The 16,555-nt window shown below is 61.1% G+C and overlaps 2 protein-coding genes across 2 annotated transcripts; both read right to left on the bottom strand.

Moving 5' to 3' along the window:
- Nucleotides 1-848: 848 nt before the first annotated feature.
- Nucleotides 849-2,547, bottom strand: LOC118726382 (somatotropin). Its single transcript, XM_036451098.2, has 5 exons — nt 2,452-2,547; nt 2,004-2,164; nt 1,693-1,809; nt 1,366-1,527; nt 849-1,081 (listed from the first exon to the last, which is right to left on the bottom strand). Exons 1-5 carry the CDS (start codon nt 2,459-2,461, stop codon nt 881-883), a joined length of 651 nt encoding a protein of 216 aa, XP_036306991.1. The 5' UTR covers nt 2,462-2,547; the 3' UTR covers nt 849-880.
- Nucleotides 2,548-10,263: 7,716 nt separating this feature from the next.
- Nucleotides 10,264-13,867, bottom strand: CD79B (CD79b molecule). Its single transcript, XM_036451045.2, has 6 exons — nt 13,693-13,867; nt 13,013-13,060; nt 11,535-11,840; nt 11,223-11,341; nt 10,940-10,981; nt 10,264-10,856 (listed from the first exon to the last, which is right to left on the bottom strand). Exons 1-6 carry the CDS (start codon nt 13,757-13,759, stop codon nt 10,758-10,760), a joined length of 681 nt encoding a protein of 226 aa, XP_036306938.1. The 5' UTR covers nt 13,760-13,867; the 3' UTR covers nt 10,264-10,757.
- Between the last annotated feature and the right edge of the window lie 2,688 nt (nt 13,868-16,555).

Genomic DNA, 16,555 nt, shown 5'->3' with positions numbered 1-16,555 from the left:
CCCCCCCCTCCATTGCTCCCTTCCACCAGGTTCCCACCACACCCTCTGCCCTTTCCCCACCCCTCATTGTCCTCATCCATAGGTGCACAGTTTATGCTCAGTCTCTTCCTATATCTCTCTCTCCCCTTTCCCCGGAGAATCATCAGTTCACTCCCCTTCCATACCTCTGATTCTATTATATTCACCAGTTAATATTGTTCATCAGATTTTTTAAAGATTCACTTGTTTTTGGTTTTTAGATTCACTTGTTGATAGTTACTGCTGTCATGCTTTTGTTTCTTCCCACTCTTGGGGGCTAGGTTTTGGGTTGGGGTGCTGGGTGGGTGGTACTTTCTAAGGGTGGCTTTGACCTATGACTGCTCAGTAAGCAGGGACCACGGACCTGGGGAGTGGACTGGCGTCCAACAGAGAGGGGTGAAGGGTCAGCTTCTAACTCAGGAAGAACCTGGTCAGGTATGCAGCGGCCCATTTTGTGTGTGTGTGTGTGTGTGTCTGTGTTTTGTAAATATGTTTTTATTGATTTCAGAGACAGGAATGGAGAGAGCATTAGGAACATCAACAAGAGAGAAACATTTATCCGCTCTCTCCTTCACGCCCTCTACCGGGAATCGAGCTTGCAACCAGGGCATGTGCCCTGACCAGGATTAGAACCAGCAACCTCCGGGTGCAATGGATGACAGCTGGGTGTGGCCTGGTTCTCAACAGACCCCACAGGATTCCCGCAGGTTGTCCTCCCAACCTGCCCCTTGCCCTGTTCGGATCCCCCACCCCTTTCACCACAGAACGACTCCTCCTCAGACAGTCTGATGCAGATGTGTTTTATTGGGAAAGGGTGGCGGGCGCGGGAGGGACCCTCTCCGGGGTCGGGGGGGCCCTGGGGCTAGAAGGCACAGCCGCTCTCCATGAAGCGGCGGCACTTGGTGAACCGCAGGTACGTCTCCACCTTGTGCAGGTCCTTCTTGAAGCAGGAGAGCAGCCCGTAGTTCTTGAGCACGGTGTCGCCACCCCGCAAGCTGGTGTCAAACCGGTCGTAGGTCTGCGTGAGGATCAGCCCCGAGTACGAGCTGCCATCTTCCAGCTCCTGCGAAAGGGAAGGAGAGCAGGAACTCAGCCCTGGCCAGCTGCGCCTCCCTCTCCCTCCATATCCCTCCCCCCGCCCCAGGGCTCAGAGGAGGCTGGGGAGGGCCCCCAGGGGAAACGAGGAGGAGGGTTTCTCCTGGGCCAAGGCTGGGCTGCTGCACAGAGCAGCAGCGTCTCTCTTCTCCAGCCTGTTCGTCCCCGTGCCCTCAGCTGAGCCAGCCGGGGCTCCGGGCCCAGGGACAGGAGAGCAGGCCCCGGCGTGGGGACCCACAACGCCGTCCCCACCCGCATCAGGGCTTGGATGCCCTCCTCCAGGTCCTTCAGCTTCTCGTAGATGCCGCTGGAGATGCCCAGCAGCAGGCCGCTGGCGAAGGCCCTGCTGAGGGACTGCATGGGCCCGAGCCAGGACTGGATGAGCAGCAGCGAGAAGCGGAGCAGCTCCGAGTCCTGCGGGGAGAGGGCGGACGGTGGGCACCGGGCAGCCCCGCCAACGGCCGGCCTCAGCAGGCCTCCCCCCATCCCTGCGCCCTCCGCCACCCCCGCCACCGAGGAGAAGGCGCCCGGCCCGGTGGGGGCGGCCCTGCTCCTGGGCGGGGCGTCGGGGCCGCTCACGGATCTCTGCCGGGCCTCCTCCTTGCCCGTGGGGGCCGGGATGGTCTCGGAGAAGCAGAAGGCAGCCTGGGCGTTCTGGATGGAGTATCTCTGTCCCTCCGGGATGTAGGAGCGCTCCTGCGAGAGGGAATGATCGCCCCGGCTGAGCCGGGCACGTGCTCCCCATCGCTTCATTCGGAACCCCCCTCAGGCCATGGCGAAACCGCCCTGAACTCACCCACTTTCTCCGCTTATGTTGGGCGGGGTGGGGGGAGCGGGGAGTTCAGCCCTTCCTGCCACCACCCCCCCACCCGGCCTCCCGGGTTGCTTACAAAGTCTTTGTAGGTGTCTGCAGCCAGCTGGTGCAGGTGCTGGGCCCGGAGCACGGCGTTGGCAAACATGCTTGACAGGGACATGCTGGGGAAGGCACCCACCTCCTGCGGCCAGGGCAGGCAGAGGAGGGCAAAAGCCAGGAGCAGGGAGGTCCGGGGGCCTAGAGAGACAAGGAGGCCGAGGGTGAGGCCCAGGGAGCAGGGAGCCTAAGTCTCCAGCCAGGCCTCTCCCTGCCCGGGGCCCTTCCTTTCTCCTCAACCGCCCCCCTCCCACCCCCCAGGGGCTGAGGACATTTTAAACTTGGCCTAATGTCTGGGCATGGATGTCTCATGCTCTCTTTTAGAAACCCCCAAGCCCAGGGTTAGGGCCCCATCCACCTACAGGGCTCCCTTATTGCCCCCTAGTACCCAGCAAGCCCCGGGGAGAGAGGGGGCTGGAAGTGCCTACCTGCAGCCATTACAGCTGGGAGAGTTGTCCACGGGTCCCTGAGCTGGGTCCTAGGATCCTGGAATGGGTCCCTCGGGGACCCTTTTTATACCCTGGCCCCATCTCTCTCCCCCTCTGCCCCCCCCCCCCCTGTGTTTTCTATGCATTTATGTACAGGCCCACTGACGGGCTCTGCTGATGGATAATTTAGAGCCTCCGCCCACGCAGGCTGTTCCCGCTCCTCTCCTGGGGTCATGTCCCCGGCTTCCCCCCTCTCCACCGTCACCAGCCGCGTGAGGGTTGCTCACACCGGGTCTCACCTCGGGAGATTACCCAACCTGTCCTCTCTTTGGGGGGGCGTGGCAGAAGGGAGCAATCCGAGTCCACGGAGGGTTTTGCTGTGAAGCTGCCCACCAGGTGTCCAGAGGGGGTCTATGTCATGATGGCTGTGCCTGCAGAGCTGTGTCAGCTCTTCCTCGCTGTAGTCCTGTTCTCTTCCTCCCACAGTTCCCTCCAACACGCCGCGGAGAATGTATGTGTTGGAAAATGGATCAAGACAGCAATAGATTCTGGGGTTTGGGGGCGCAGTTCATCCCAGATTCTATCTTGGCCTCTATCACCATCCTCAAGACCATCTCACCTCCTGGTCTTGCTGGTAGCAAGATGCAGTGCTAGTATTGACCACTAGAGGGCATTGGCCCCACACACTGCCTTCCCTTGTCCCTGGGTGTTGGGGCTCCCCCAGGTGGCTGGGCAAAGGACGGAAACTTTAGGTATGGGTGCTGCTTCGAACCTACACGGAGATACAAACTAAGAAGCGGAAACCCAGGGAGGAGACCGGTACCACAAGTACTTCCTCCCGCAGCCCTGTCACCCTCAGAGAATCTCAAAGTTGGAAGAGAACTTGAGAGTTTGAGGCTTGGCCCCCATGCTGGAACTCGGGGTACAGCACCCTGAAAGATGCTCTCTCCACTCATGGCAGTCTCCTCCCATTCTCTCTTCGTTTGATATTGGTATAAACCTCATCAGATTGTGAAGAGCATGTCTATGGCTTCTCACATTTGACCCTCACGACTGACTTGTGAAAGAAGCATTACTATCAGCCCATTTCACAGAGGAAGAGACCGAGGTTCAGAGAGCACCCATGCCTACAGTTTGACTTGCACGAGCTACCTTGGCCAAGGCAGCAGGTATCCAATATGGCATCATCCCAAGCCCCTTCTCCCAAGCAGACTGGGTGGGCACCACTGTTATTTTAACTTCACATCCCTCTGAACACGGGGATCCTGCCCCGAATGACTAGGGTCCCTTAGCCTCATTCTGCTCTCTCCCAAAGGGCAGATTGCTGTCCCTTATTTCCCGGCTGAGGATGGCCCAGAGACACAGGGCGCATGTTGGAGACCACACAGCAGGCTAGGCTAGGGCCGGGCAGGCGAGGGCTGCTGCCTTCAGCCTCCTGCTGCCCAGGGTCCTGGCTCTCTTAGCATCTGGAGGTGACCAGCATTAAATCTCCCGCCAGGAATAAGAGCAGGAGAGAACGCCTTCTCCTTCCTTTAAACCTTTTGCCCCTGAGCCTGAGGACATTTAGCCCTTGAGTGTGGGAAAGCAAGCAAGCAAACCCTTCTAGAGGTGGCTGGTTATAATGTTGACAAACAACCTCAAAAAGTCACAGCCACCAGGTGAATGCTTGCACTTTTCCACCTCCCTTTCTCAGGACCAGAAAGTAGAGCTCCCTTTTCTCCCGTCCTTCCTGAACTGGGCCCTGGGTTTATTATCCGCTAGGGAGGACTGGGGGGGGGGGGGGGGGAGGAGGGGGGGGCTGGGGGGCTGTGGGAGCTGTCCCCACACAGGATCAGCCTGAGTGGGCAGCAAAGCCAGAGGCTCTGAGGAAGGGGGAGGAGCCAGGTGGGAAGTGGAGGAGGGTCTCTGAGCTCTTCACGGCCTTCTGCCTCCGCTGCTCCTTCCTCCGTTACCTGGGGGAGGGGCACTGATGTGGAACCCCTCACCACAGGCTTCTGGCTCATGCTGGGGAAGTTGTATGTGAGCTGAGCACCATGGGAGAAAAGCCCCAGCCCCTCCAGGTGTGAGGCTGGGGAGTGCGCGGAGCCGCACGCGCAGGGCACAACAGGGAGCGGCTGGGGCTCCGCCAGGCAGGTCACTGCCAGGCACAGAGGGGACTGGCCAGGACACAGAGCGTCTCCTCTCGCCAAACCCGCTCCTGTTGACCCCAGGACTAGGCTGGCCCAGGGGACTCTGCGGACCTCCAGGGATACACTTTACAGAAAGGCTACCGTGGAAGAACGGAAGGGTGTGGGGTGGACGCTGGCGATCCTCTCCTCTGCTTAGCGATGGGGCCCACAGGCGTGATTCATCGCCAGTGGAAGATAAACCCTGAATTAGACAGGATTTTCCCTTCAGTGGGGGAGTCACCTACCCTTTCTTGGGGCACCACCTGGGGCCAGAGCCCTAGCTGCCCCGGGTTCGAAGACTGCCCAGCAACGGCCCCCGCATGGTGGCCAGTGGGGACCTGGGCCCAGCACCTCCGAGGTCTACGGTGAACGGCTCAGAGCAACCCCTCCCTTATCTTGGAAACCGTGAATTTCAGGATGTTTTCCTTCGTGTTTCCAGATTTGACCATCTCTGGGGATCTCTGTACCTACTGTGGAAGCTCTCGTCTCTGTTCTTTCTTTCTTTCTTTTTTTCTTTCTTTCTTTCTTTCTTTCTTTCTTTCTAAAATATATTTTATTGATTTTTTACAGAGAGGAGGGAGAGAGATAGAGACTTAGAAACATCGATGAGAGAGAAACTTCGATCAGCTGCCTCCTGCTGGGGATGTGCCTGCAACCAAGGTACATGTCCTTGACCAGAATCGAACTGGGACCCTTGAGTCCACAGGCCGACGCTCTATCCACTGAGCCAAACCAGTCAGGGCTCTCCTGTCTGTCCTTGATCTAAAAGTGGCCTCTTTCAGGCTGCAGGAGCCACTCCGAGGTTCAAGTCTGTGGGGCTTACAGCCATCTCCTTGTTCACAGTCACACTCATCCCGGGCTTAGGCACAGTCTCGGAGGGGCTGGTGGCAGCTCTCTCTGCTCCCCCTCCGTCACTGGAGACCCACACTCGCCCCTGGCACTCTCTCCTGCCTTCCTCGAGGCCAGAGTCTGGGATGATGCCCGGGACCACTTGATCCTCCCTGCTTCGAGCCTGGTGCTGAACGCTTGCTCAGGGCACTGAGCCAGAGTCCTTAGAGAATATCATGCGGGGACTCCCGGGGGCTCGTCCAGGAGATGAGGAAGGAGATCAACCTTTCTGAGCGCCCACCATGTGCCTGGCGCTGTGCTGGCTGGAGGAGGGGGGAGGCGCGTTTCACAGCGGACACTCGGGTGCAGAGAGAGACAGCGGTGTGCCCGGAGCCTCCGCTCCCGGGTGACGGCTGCCCAGGGCCCGGGGTTCCCTCTGCGCCAGCTCCTCAGAAGCTCATCTGGGAAAGATGGTGGCGCTGCCAGGCCCAGGCAGAGCTAGCAGGGCGGCGTCTCGTCTCCGCGCAGATGGTCAAGGCAGGTGGGGGCAAAGGAACCACAGGACCTGCAGCCCAGCACGAGGTCCAGAGGCGACAAGAAAAGTGGCAGAAAAACAACCCGCCGGAGCGGGATTTAACGAGCCGCGCCACCTCATCCCTCACATGTGCGTTGCACGTTTCAGTGTGCATCGGGCTTTCACTTCCCTTATCTCAGCGGGCCTGTGGCCCGCCAGAGGCCTCGGGCGCGGAGGTCGGGCCGTGGAGGGTGTTGTTTACAACTGGCCCAGGATCTCGGGACAACCTGGACACGCACAGCAAGCTGCGGGCCTGGGCTTCTGAGTCGTGTCCCCTGGATGGATTGTTCCCGGGGAGACAGGCTGGTAGAAGAAGAAGGGATGAGAGCCAAGGTGTGTCCAGCAGCTGTGGGAAGCCCGGGTGCTTTCCTGATCGGCCATCTCAGCTGGAAATAACTCTGCTCCTTTCCCCTTATTTGTGGCTATGTGTGGATGTCGTATTCCCCTTAGGGGACTGTAGGTGCTTTGAGGTGGATTCATGCCTTCCATTCACTCACTCATTCATTCATTCTCTTATTCATGTACAAACTGATTCAACAAGCAGTTGTTGCTCCTTCCATATGCCAGACACTGTACCAGGCAGATGGACATGCAGGCATGCCTAGAGAACAGCAGGCATGATCCTTTTTCCGCTGGAATGCACTGTCTAACCAGGGGTCCTCAAACTTTTTAAAGTGGGGGCCAGATCACGGTCCCTCAGAGAGCTGGAGGGCCGGACTATATGAACTACTAATTCCTACTGTAACACCTCGGCTGCGCTCACTGCCCAAAAAACCTGGCGGGCCGGATCAGACTCCTCTGCAGGCCGCATGTGGCCCGCGGGCCGTAGTTTGAAGACGCCTGGTACGCTATGGGAAGAGAGACAATAGCAAATGAATACATACAGAACGGTAAAACCCATATAGACATTTCCCATAGGGAAAACTGCCATGAAGGAAATGGCTAAGATAGAGGGGTGAGAGAACAGTCTGGGGGAGTGGGGGCGGGGGGGGGGAGGGAGGACTGCAGCTGGCATGGTCCCAGGCTCAGGAACTCGGCCAGCACCCACTGCGTGGACTGAATGGTTAGAAGGAAAGAGCTCAGCTACCCACCCGGCCAGGAAGGACAAGGCAGGCCACGCTGTGTCTCGATGTCCTTCACATAGTGCAGTGATTTAAAATGACAAGTAAAAACAAACAAACAAAAGAAAAACCAAGAGCAGGATCTTGCAATGTACGGCAATCCTCATGCGAAACGTTTAAATGGAAAAACCAGACACCAGGCGGGCGTGCGGATGCTGATCCCAGTGCACGCACAGTCCACCCGGACCCACAACGCTCAGGATGAGAGCCCTAAGCAGGACCTCGCGAGGGGCCAGCCCTCCCACTCGGGCCACGTGAGAAAGGGGTGTTAGTGTCTCTCTTTCTCTTCCTTTGAAATTTGCATTAGGATCCACTGAAACGTGTTTTCCCAGACTACTCTGACCCTGGGGTTTGATGTTTGTTGCGTTTCCCGGTGGGAGGTCTGTGGTGCTGGTGGTGGTGGTTGTGTGTGTTTACAGCCGAGTCCCCGGCGGGTCCCTGAGGGCCATCGCCAGGTGCGGCGCGGGCAGCAGGGGCCCAGGCGGGCAGGTCATCGCCGTGAGCCTGGATCTGAGGTTGCCCGAGGAGAGCCGGGCACGCGGGGCAGGATCCTGCGCCCGCGCCCCGGGTGCGGAGACGGCGTGGAGGCCCTTCACAGAGGACCCCGCGGGCCCCACACCTGCCCGGGACCCACCCTCCCTGCCAGTGACACCCTGATAGGGGCGGCTCTTCGCGTCTTGTTTTGTTTTTCTCTCACCTCCAATCTGCTGGAAAAACACCCAAACCCCCGGTCCGAGGGGCCCAGGCCTCGCAGCACCTGCAGCGAGAGGGCCGGAAGCCGAGTGCGCGAAGGAGGAAGCAGCCTGCGCTTGCCCCAGGGCCCCAGGGCCCCAGGGACCCTGCTGGATTCCCCCAGCGGGCAGTGGGGCAGGTGCCCACCCTCAGGGCTGCATTCTGGGAGGGCGAGGGCCAAGCAGCGGCCCGGCCAACACTGGGCTCCTGGAGGACACCAGCTGGGCCCTCGGCCCGCCAGGGGGGAGCGGGGCCTGGGAGCTCTGGGGCCTGTGAGCGAAGGCAAACTGACGCCGAGGACAGCCCTCCCAGGGAACACTGAGCAAGATCATGTAAAGGGCCGAAACCGGTTTGGCTCAGTGGATAGAGCGTCGGCCTGCGGACTACAAGGTCCTGGGTTCGATTCCGGTCAAGGGCATGTACCTGGGTGTGCAAGAGGCAGCTGACGGATGATTCTCTCTCATTGATGCTTCTAACTCTCTATCCCGCTCCCTTCCTCTCTGTAAAAAATCAATAAAATATATTTTAAAAAGAAAAGAAAAAGAAAAAGCCCCCCCCCTTTTTTTTTAAAGACCATGTTAAGGGGCTTGGAGGTGCTCAATGAAATCGAATTGGCGTTAAGCGGTGCTCAATTTGTCAATATTGGGGGAGGGGGGCGGGCAGTAAAAGACTTTGGTTCACGCTCTGAATCTTGGTGGTGGTGGTGGTGGTGGTGAGACAAACCTGCCTGCGTGCTACAAACCGCACACCCACGGAAAGGAGAAAAACAAAGCCACTTTTGCTGTCGGATAGTTTGAAAACACAAACAGCACCTGCTCAATTCCCTGCCCTCAGCCAAGATTCCTTCCCACCTTTGTTTCCGCCGCCCAAGTCAGACGTGACGGCACCTCAAAACAGAAAAACAGACCAGGGATGGCTGCTCATCGCCACCGGAAGGCAGAAGCCCTGGAGGGGGGCGTGTCTGGCGGAGCCGGCAGGCCTCGCTGCTCAAGTGACTCTCCGCCAACAACACTTCAAAGCGCTAGGGAAGCTCAGTGACTCAAAGAAAGCTATGAAGCTGCTTTTCGGCAAAGCCAAGGCCCGGTTCACTCAGGTCGCCCCTGCCCCGAGCAGGGGGAGACCCCGCGGCGGGGAGAAGTGAAGGCTGCCCCCGCCCCCAGCCCGGCTGGGCTGCCCGGGGTCCCTGGTGGAGGCAGGAGGACAGAATTAGTGCCACTATGCAAAGCAGCTGCAGAGGAAGGGCTCCAGCTCAGTGGAGGCAGATGCCAAAACAAGCCAGTTCCCTGTGGCAGCCCAGAGAGCGGGAGGGAGCAGGCCCGGCCCGGCACGGCCCGCACGGCGCAGGCTGGCTCCACGCGGCATCGCTGAGCCATGGAGAGCTGCACCTGGAGCCCCAGGGCGGGGCCTTCGCCACAGGGGGAAGCTGCTCTCCCGGGCCCCACACGCTGGCCTTGGCTCTCCGGCTCCCTGAGGGCAGGGCTGGCTCCCGCCTGAATCCAGAGCGTGAATGGCAAAGCCGTGTGTGAGGGGCTCCCCAAGGGCAGCCGGAAGTGGCGCGGCCCGGCTGTGCACGCTGCCATGGCCTGGTTAATTGCACTTTGCGAGCTGCTCCCACGCACCCCGGCAGCTGGCGGCTCTAATTGGCAGGACCCTGGGGACCGTGTTGTGGGGACCTTGCAGGCCTCAGGGGCTTCGGAGGTGATGATTGGAAAATGAAGGGGTCACCTGACTAAGGCACCCCCAGAATGTGCCACCACAAAGCCTCCCTCTCTGGGAGCCTCTCTCACGTGGCTCTGGGTCAAACAACAAAAAATAAATAAAGTAAATGTGCAGGCTTAGTGGGGGCCAGCGGGGTGGGGGTGGGGGTAGAGGCAGGGGAATCCCTGCCCTCAGGCAGCTTCCAGCCTAACTGGAAAACAAAGCTGGTGTGGGCAGCAGGGGGGCTGTAGCTCAGCCACAGCTGCAGAGGCTGGGGCCTGGCCAGGGAGGGGCAGGGACTGGGCACACTGGGAGGGCTTCCGGTAGGTGGAGGACTTGAAGGACAGTACGATTGGGATGGGGAGGGGAGGGAATGCTCCTTCAGGGCTGAGATCCCTGCCCCCCAGAGCAGGACTCAAGCACTGCTGGTTGGCTGCCGGGAATCTCAGGAGAAGGGCCAGCCCAGTCCATCTTTCTCCAGCTTCGCTGGGCCCTGCTGGGGTCAGAGCTGGGGGCTGAAGGAGGACATGTCCCAGCTGACCTTCCGAGAGAAGTAGCCAGTGAGCCCAGGAGAGGTCCCTCAGCCCCATGGGAACTGTCCCCGCCCACCCACAGGTGCAAGTGCCAGACATTTGTGATCCACCAGACACTCTCATCCACCCCGCACTCAGAGATGTCACAGGCCGGGGTGTGGTTTCGTAAGACACGCTGTTTATTCCGTGGGAGAACAGGCTCGAGGCTGGGAGCCCCGGGGTGGGAGGGGCGGCAGAGAGCAGGAGAGGGATGAAGCCTCGGTGGCCCATCCGTGGCCAAGTCGGGGTGGGCCAGGGCCCTTCCCAGGCTTCCTAGGAAGCTCTCTGCTCTGAGTCCATGTGCAGGGTCCGGACCAGTCCACGCCTTCCCTGTCCTCAGCGCAGGTGGGTCCCCGCATAGCACCCCGAGGAAGCTGGGCCCAGTCTGTCACCAGAGAACTCCCTGCTGCAAGTCACTGACCTGTGGCCCTTCCACTCCAGTCCCTTTGGCGAGAGCCGGGGGCCGGGGGCCGGAGGGGCAGGCAGATCTGGTGGGCCGGCTCGGGAGGCCAACAGGGGGTCCAAGGGAAAGGGGATGGACTGGGAGCCGGGCGGCTCTGAGGCAGTCAGTGAGGCCAAGGGGCTGTGCCCAGGGGCCTGGGGAGGGCTGGCCTCACTCCTGGCCTGGGTGCTCACCCACCGACCACTTCACCTCCCCCGTCCGCAGAGTCACTATGTCCTCGTAGGTGGCCGTCTGGTCAATGTTCAGGCCCTGGAGACAGGGAAGGGAGCTTAGGCCTTGGCCACTCCCCAGCCACGCCAACAGAGGGTGCTGCGGCCCACCCTGCTCCTTACCTCGTAGGTGTGGTCTTCCTCCATCCCGGCCTTACTGTCATCCTGGAGGGGGAGGGAGGGGCGAGAGATGGAGAGCAGAGTGTTGGCTCTGGCTGGGCCAGGATGGGGAGGGCCAGGGAGATTGGCCTGGGGTCAGGGGTCAGGGGTCAGGGGACAGGAGGTGAGGAACTCTCTGCACGAACAACTGAAGGCGGGAAGGAATGATGGCAGACTCTGGGGCTGGGAGGGGGAGACCCTGTCCTTGTCTGGCCTGCCCGCGGTGGCCTTCCCGCCCCTGGGTCACCTTGTCCAGCAGCAGGAAGATGGGCACGGTGATGAAGAGGATGATGAGCAGGGTCTGGATCATGATGATGCCGTCTTTCAGTGTGTTCCGCCGCTTCAGCTGGTTCAAGGAGCTGAACCCTGGGGGGCGAAGGGGGGCGGGGACAGTGAAGCTGGAGCCACACGGGGGCCTGCACCCCTCGCGGCTGTCCTGGGCGCTCCAGAGCCACAGCCTCCTCCTCAGTGTGGCCCCTCCCTGTGGATGGCTCCTGAGCACCCGCGGCCCCGTCCGCTCCCACTCCCCTCCCTGCTGGCGGGCGGGCCCCGCACCCACCCATGACTCGGAGCTCGCTGCCGCCGCCATCCTCCTGGACCCCGTCCGCACGTGTGTGCCGACAGAAGTAGATGCCGTTGAACTCGGACCCGATGTTTTTAATGGTGAGGGTGGCGTTGGACGGGCCCTGGGTCTGATTGAAGTGTTCCGGCTTCGCGGGCAGATTCTTAGGCTCCGAGTCCATATCCTGTTTCCAGAGCCAGCTCACGTTGCCCGTGACCTCCAGGAAGCAGACGATGTTCACGTTGCTGTTCCGTTTCCTGGCCATGAAACGGGGGGACTGCCAGATCGAGGAGCAAATGCCTCCTGTGGGCGACAAGGCCAGGATCAAAATCCACCTTTCCCAGCCTCTGGCTGGCGGTCAGCCCTACTATGGACGCCCCCTCCCCCTGCCCCCGTGGGTAGCACCTGCCCCTGGTCCAGCCCCCTGGTCTGCCCTTGCTTCCCAGAGTGCGGGACCATCAGGAGGCATTGGCGTCGGGGAGCGGAGCCACGTGAGAGGCCACAGGCCAAACCACCAGGCCCACCCCTTCCCGACATCGGATGCTCCTTTATTATTCATTTATCCTCACCTGAGACTATGTTATATTTTCCCATTAATCTTTAGAGAGAGTGGAAGGGAGGGGGAGAGACACAGAGAGAAACATTGATGGGAGAGAGACACATCGACTGGTTGCCTCCCACGTGTGTGGTGCCCTGACTGGGGCCAGGGATGGAGCCTGCAACCGAGGTACATGTCCTCGACTAGAATCAAACCCGAGGCCCTTCAGTCCTTGGACCGACGCTCTATCCTCTGCACCAAACCCGCTAGGGCTTGATGTTCCTTTAGAAGCGCCCTGGAACCTTCGGTTCCTTCCCATGCCCATTCCAGCAGCCTGAACCAGGCCTCACCCCCAACCCCCACCCCCAGCCTCCCACCTGGCCCGTACACCCACCGCCCCCTGGCCTGGGCTGCCCCACTCCGTCTGAAACCCTCAGGGACGTCCCACGGCAATGAGGGCCCCACATTGATCCCAGGACCCCCTTTCGTCCGTTACCTCCCTCTGTCCCGCTGCGTGGACCTGCTCTGCTTTTTATTCCCAAACCTTCTTTCTCCGCTTGGCATGCTCTCCCCACCCACCCGCCTCCCTGGTCCCAGCGAGAGGCCCCCCTCGGAATCCGAGAGCCCCTAAGGTTAGGGGTTCCGTCTGGGGCTGAATCTGACCCCCCGGCTTGACCAGCCCAGTCCCTCAGGCGCGGGCCTGGGACACTGAGTCTCGCGGAGATGACAGCTGGCAGGGAGGGGGGTGGGGGGCCTTGGAGCCAGGCTTTGGAGGGGAGAAGAGCAGGCTAGGGCTGGGCGTTCCGGGTAGCGAGGCCCAGGGGACAAGGGCACAGGGTCAGGCAGAGGACAGTGAGTGGCACAGGGTCAGGCAGAGGACAGTGAGGAGCCCTGGACAGGCATCCTGCCCTCGGAAGGGCCGGGGGAGGTTGCTGACCTTGGGAATTCCGAGGCGCGTCCTTAGGTCCTGCGAACACAGGCTCACCTGCGGGTGGGGAGGAAGTGGGCGGGCCAGGTCAGGACCTCTCCCCGGAGCTGGCCACCCTCCACCCTCAGCATTCTCAGAGGCACTTCCTCCTCCCCACACAGCGGCTGTAAGACCCCTCAGCCCTCCCCGGCCCCCGCTCTGAAGACCGGAGTGGGGTGGGGTCCCCAGAAGGCCTGCCTCCCAGCCCAGGCACCTGGATGAGGCCGGAGAGAGGTCAAAATCACAGAGCTCTCCGGCCCTCCGGGGAGGTCATCTCTGGGACAGGTACGGCCCAGGGTCTGGCCAGGGCAGCCTCTCCCCGCCTCCCCCCACAGTGTCCTCAGGGGTGAACCACACTCCTCTCCTCTCTTCCTCCCGGGCCTGGCTCTTGTGTGGTTAGAACCACCAACCCTGCAGGCCTGGCTCAGCCGGGCAATGCAGACCGGAGCGGGGCGGGGTGGGGCGCAGATCCCTGCGTTCGCCGCAGACCCCGGAGCCCGTCCCCACGCACTCAGGCCCCCGGGCAGCAGAGGGAGACCGACCGAGGCGAGGCAGAGAGTGTGAGGAGGAGGGCGGCGAGAGCAGAGACAGCCCCGGTGGAAGGAGAGTGACGGAGAGTGAAAGCGGCAGGCCCGGTGGAGGGGCTGTACCTGACAGAAGCACCAGCAGCATCAGCAGCCCGTTGCTGGGCACAGGACGCAGCGCCAGCCTGGCCATGGCCGCCCCTCGGTCTCGGATCCCAAGCCCGCGATGAGGACAGAGGCTCCTGGAGGGAAAGCGTGTAACTGCCTGGGCTGCAGCCTGTCCCCTCCCCGCCTCTTCCCCACCCGGCCCCTTCCTGCCATGCAAATCGGGACCCTGGGGAGGCACCCACTCCCTCTGGGGACCCTGCGGAAGGGCGGGCTCTCTCGTCAGCTGTGCTGCTAAGGCTCAAGACTCACCCCAGCTTGGCAGCACAGCTCAAGTCTGCAGTGGGCACCCTGGGGGGCCGGGACCTCCGAGTCTCCCGAGAGCGGCTGTCCTCGGTGCCTCCACCCTGCTGGTGCCCGGGGACCTGCAGCCTGGTTCCCGGGCTCTGAGCTGAGTACACATGGGACCCGTAGATGAATGTGAGCGTGACCCCCCCCCCCCCCCCCGGCCCTGGACCAGCCTGCACCCTTACGGAACAGGAGCACCAAGAAAGGACGGTGTGGGCCCCAGCTGGTTTGGCTCAGTGGGTAGAGCCTCGGCCTTTGGACGGAAGGTCCTGGGTTCGATTCTGACCAAGGGCACATGCCCGGGTTGCGGGCTTGATCCCCAGTTGTGCAGGAGGCAGCCAATCAGTGATTCTCTCTCATCATTGATGTTTCTATCTCTCTCTCCCTCTCCCTTCCTCTCTGAAATGAATAAAAATATATTAAAAAGAAAGAAAGGGAGGAGGGAGGGAGGGAGGGAGGGAAAGAAGGAAGGAAGGAAGGAAGGAAGGAAGGAAGGAAGGAAGGAAGGAAGGAAAGATGATGTGAGTGATGGGGAACAGCCACGGGCCCAGGCCAGGCACTGGGAGGGCCCAGAACACAGCGGCTGGGCTGGCGTGAGGCAGCCATGTCAGAGGTGACCCTGTGGAGACGTGACCCTGTGGAGTAAGGGAGCCACAGCGGCTCTAGGGCGAGAGCAGGCCGAGTGCGGCAGCCCCTGGGGAGGAGCTTTGGTCCAGGCCGGGTGTGAGGCCTCTTCCCTCACTCACTTGGTGGGGGTTTGCGGGGAGCTGCTGAAGGGGTGGACTTAGGCGCAGGCGGCTTAGAGAACACCCACCACGCAGCCTTCGGGGACCCCCGGGCAGGAGTGTGTTCGTCGTTCCGGGTGTCCTTGGGAGGGGGACAGACAGGGGGTGACCGCTGGGAAGCCTCAGGATCGGAAACAACAAGGCTCTCCGGCTTTATGTCACCAGCCAGCAGAGGGGTGGATGGGCGACCGTGGTCAGGAACATGTCTGACTTGGTAAGCGTGGTGCCCGAGGGCCCGCACAGCCTGCGCCCCTGAGCGGCGGAGGCAGGGGGCACACTGTGTGGCAGGCTTGCACCCCCGCCTGCAGCCCAGCCCATCCGGGCTTTGTGTTTCCCGGCAGCCTCTTCTCTCTCCCGTCCCCTCTCTCTATCCTCCTGACCTCCAGGAGGGAAGACAGGTGCCTCGCACCCTCTGCCTGCGTCTCATTCTCCCCCCCACCCTCCATCCCCCAGCAGCCTGTTTGGGCTCCGGGAGCTGTGGCCCCGCCTCTCACGCCAGGCTTGGCAGTGAGGAAGGCAGGGGTCTGCGGGCTGCCCGCTCAGCCCCAGGCCCGGCCTCGCCTGGTGCAGCAGGGGGCTGCCCCCGAGGAGCCGGGGCCAGCACCCACGCCACGGAAAGTGGGGACAGGAGGGTTTAGGTTTCATCCCAGGGGCGGCTTGTTCCCGGCAGCCCCAGATGTTCTCGCCGTTTCCAGATGTTGCAAGTGAAAAACATTTCCCTGAAAAGGTGCCAGATGTTCCGTCCACAGAACAAACAGCCCAGGATTATAAATATCAGCTGAGGTCAGCGTGGGGGCCACCGTCCTCGGGTGCTGGTGGGGGTGTTTGGAGACCCCCCTGGCGGAAAGGGGGGTAATCCAGGGGTCTTTTCCTTTAGCAAAGCACCTCCTGGTGATTTAGGCCTTGGTTAGCGTTGGGGCTTGTGTCCCCCAAAGTTGGGAGGATAATTGGGGAAGGCTTGGTGTGTGTCTGTGTGTGTGTACATGGGGGTGTTGCCCAGGCTGTGTGGCTGTGGGTCTGCCCAGGAGCTGGTCCTGGGGCTCAGGGTGACTACAGGGGCACAAAGACTACACCAGAGGCAGCTGGCATCCTCCACACACACCCATATCCCCTGGAGGGGCACAGATGCAGATGTGTCCTTTGGACTCATTCCTATTCATGCCAGGCAGGGATCGGCTTTCGGGGGGTGGGGGGGCGCGCGGGGCCGCTGCCGGCAGGTTATTTGTCACAGTTGGGACCGTGCTGTTCCCTCCTGGGTGACAACAGCACCCAGCTCTGTCCGGTTCGTGATGCCTTTTCTTTCCTGGAACTTGGGGCCTGGGCATCCCGACATCTGGCGGCCTCCACCCCGCTTTTCCAGGAAGGCAGCTTCGAAACAGGAGATGGGCCCCCGGCTGGGTGGCTCAGTGGGTTGGAGGGTCCGATTCCCAGTCAGGGCACATACCTAGGTTGCAGGCTCGATTCTGCATCCGGATGCATACAGGAGGCAACTGATGGATGTTTCTCTCTCTCACTCCCTTCTTCTCTAAAATCAATAAGAACATATCCTCAGGTGAGGTTTGTATTCCTGGGCTGTTTGTTTGGTTCCTGGGAGGAGGCTGCTGGCTAACAAGGATGCAAGTCTGAATCCTGGCCCTGCTGTGTACCAACCAGAAAAGCTCTTCAGATTACTGAGTGGTTCTCAAAGAGGGTGGTCCCCGTCACCCACGGAGCATTTCAGTGGTCGCCAGGGCCAGGGGGCACTACTGGCC

Source organism: Pipistrellus kuhlii, unplaced genomic scaffold (genome assembly GCF_014108245.1).
Source record: "Pipistrellus kuhlii isolate mPipKuh1 unplaced genomic scaffold, mPipKuh1.p scaffold_m20_p_22, whole genome shotgun sequence".
NCBI classification, from domain to species: domain Eukaryota; kingdom Metazoa; phylum Chordata; class Mammalia; order Chiroptera; family Vespertilionidae; genus Pipistrellus; species Pipistrellus kuhlii.
Note: the sequence above shows the minus strand (reverse complement) of the source record. Positions and strands in the feature narration are given on the sequence as shown.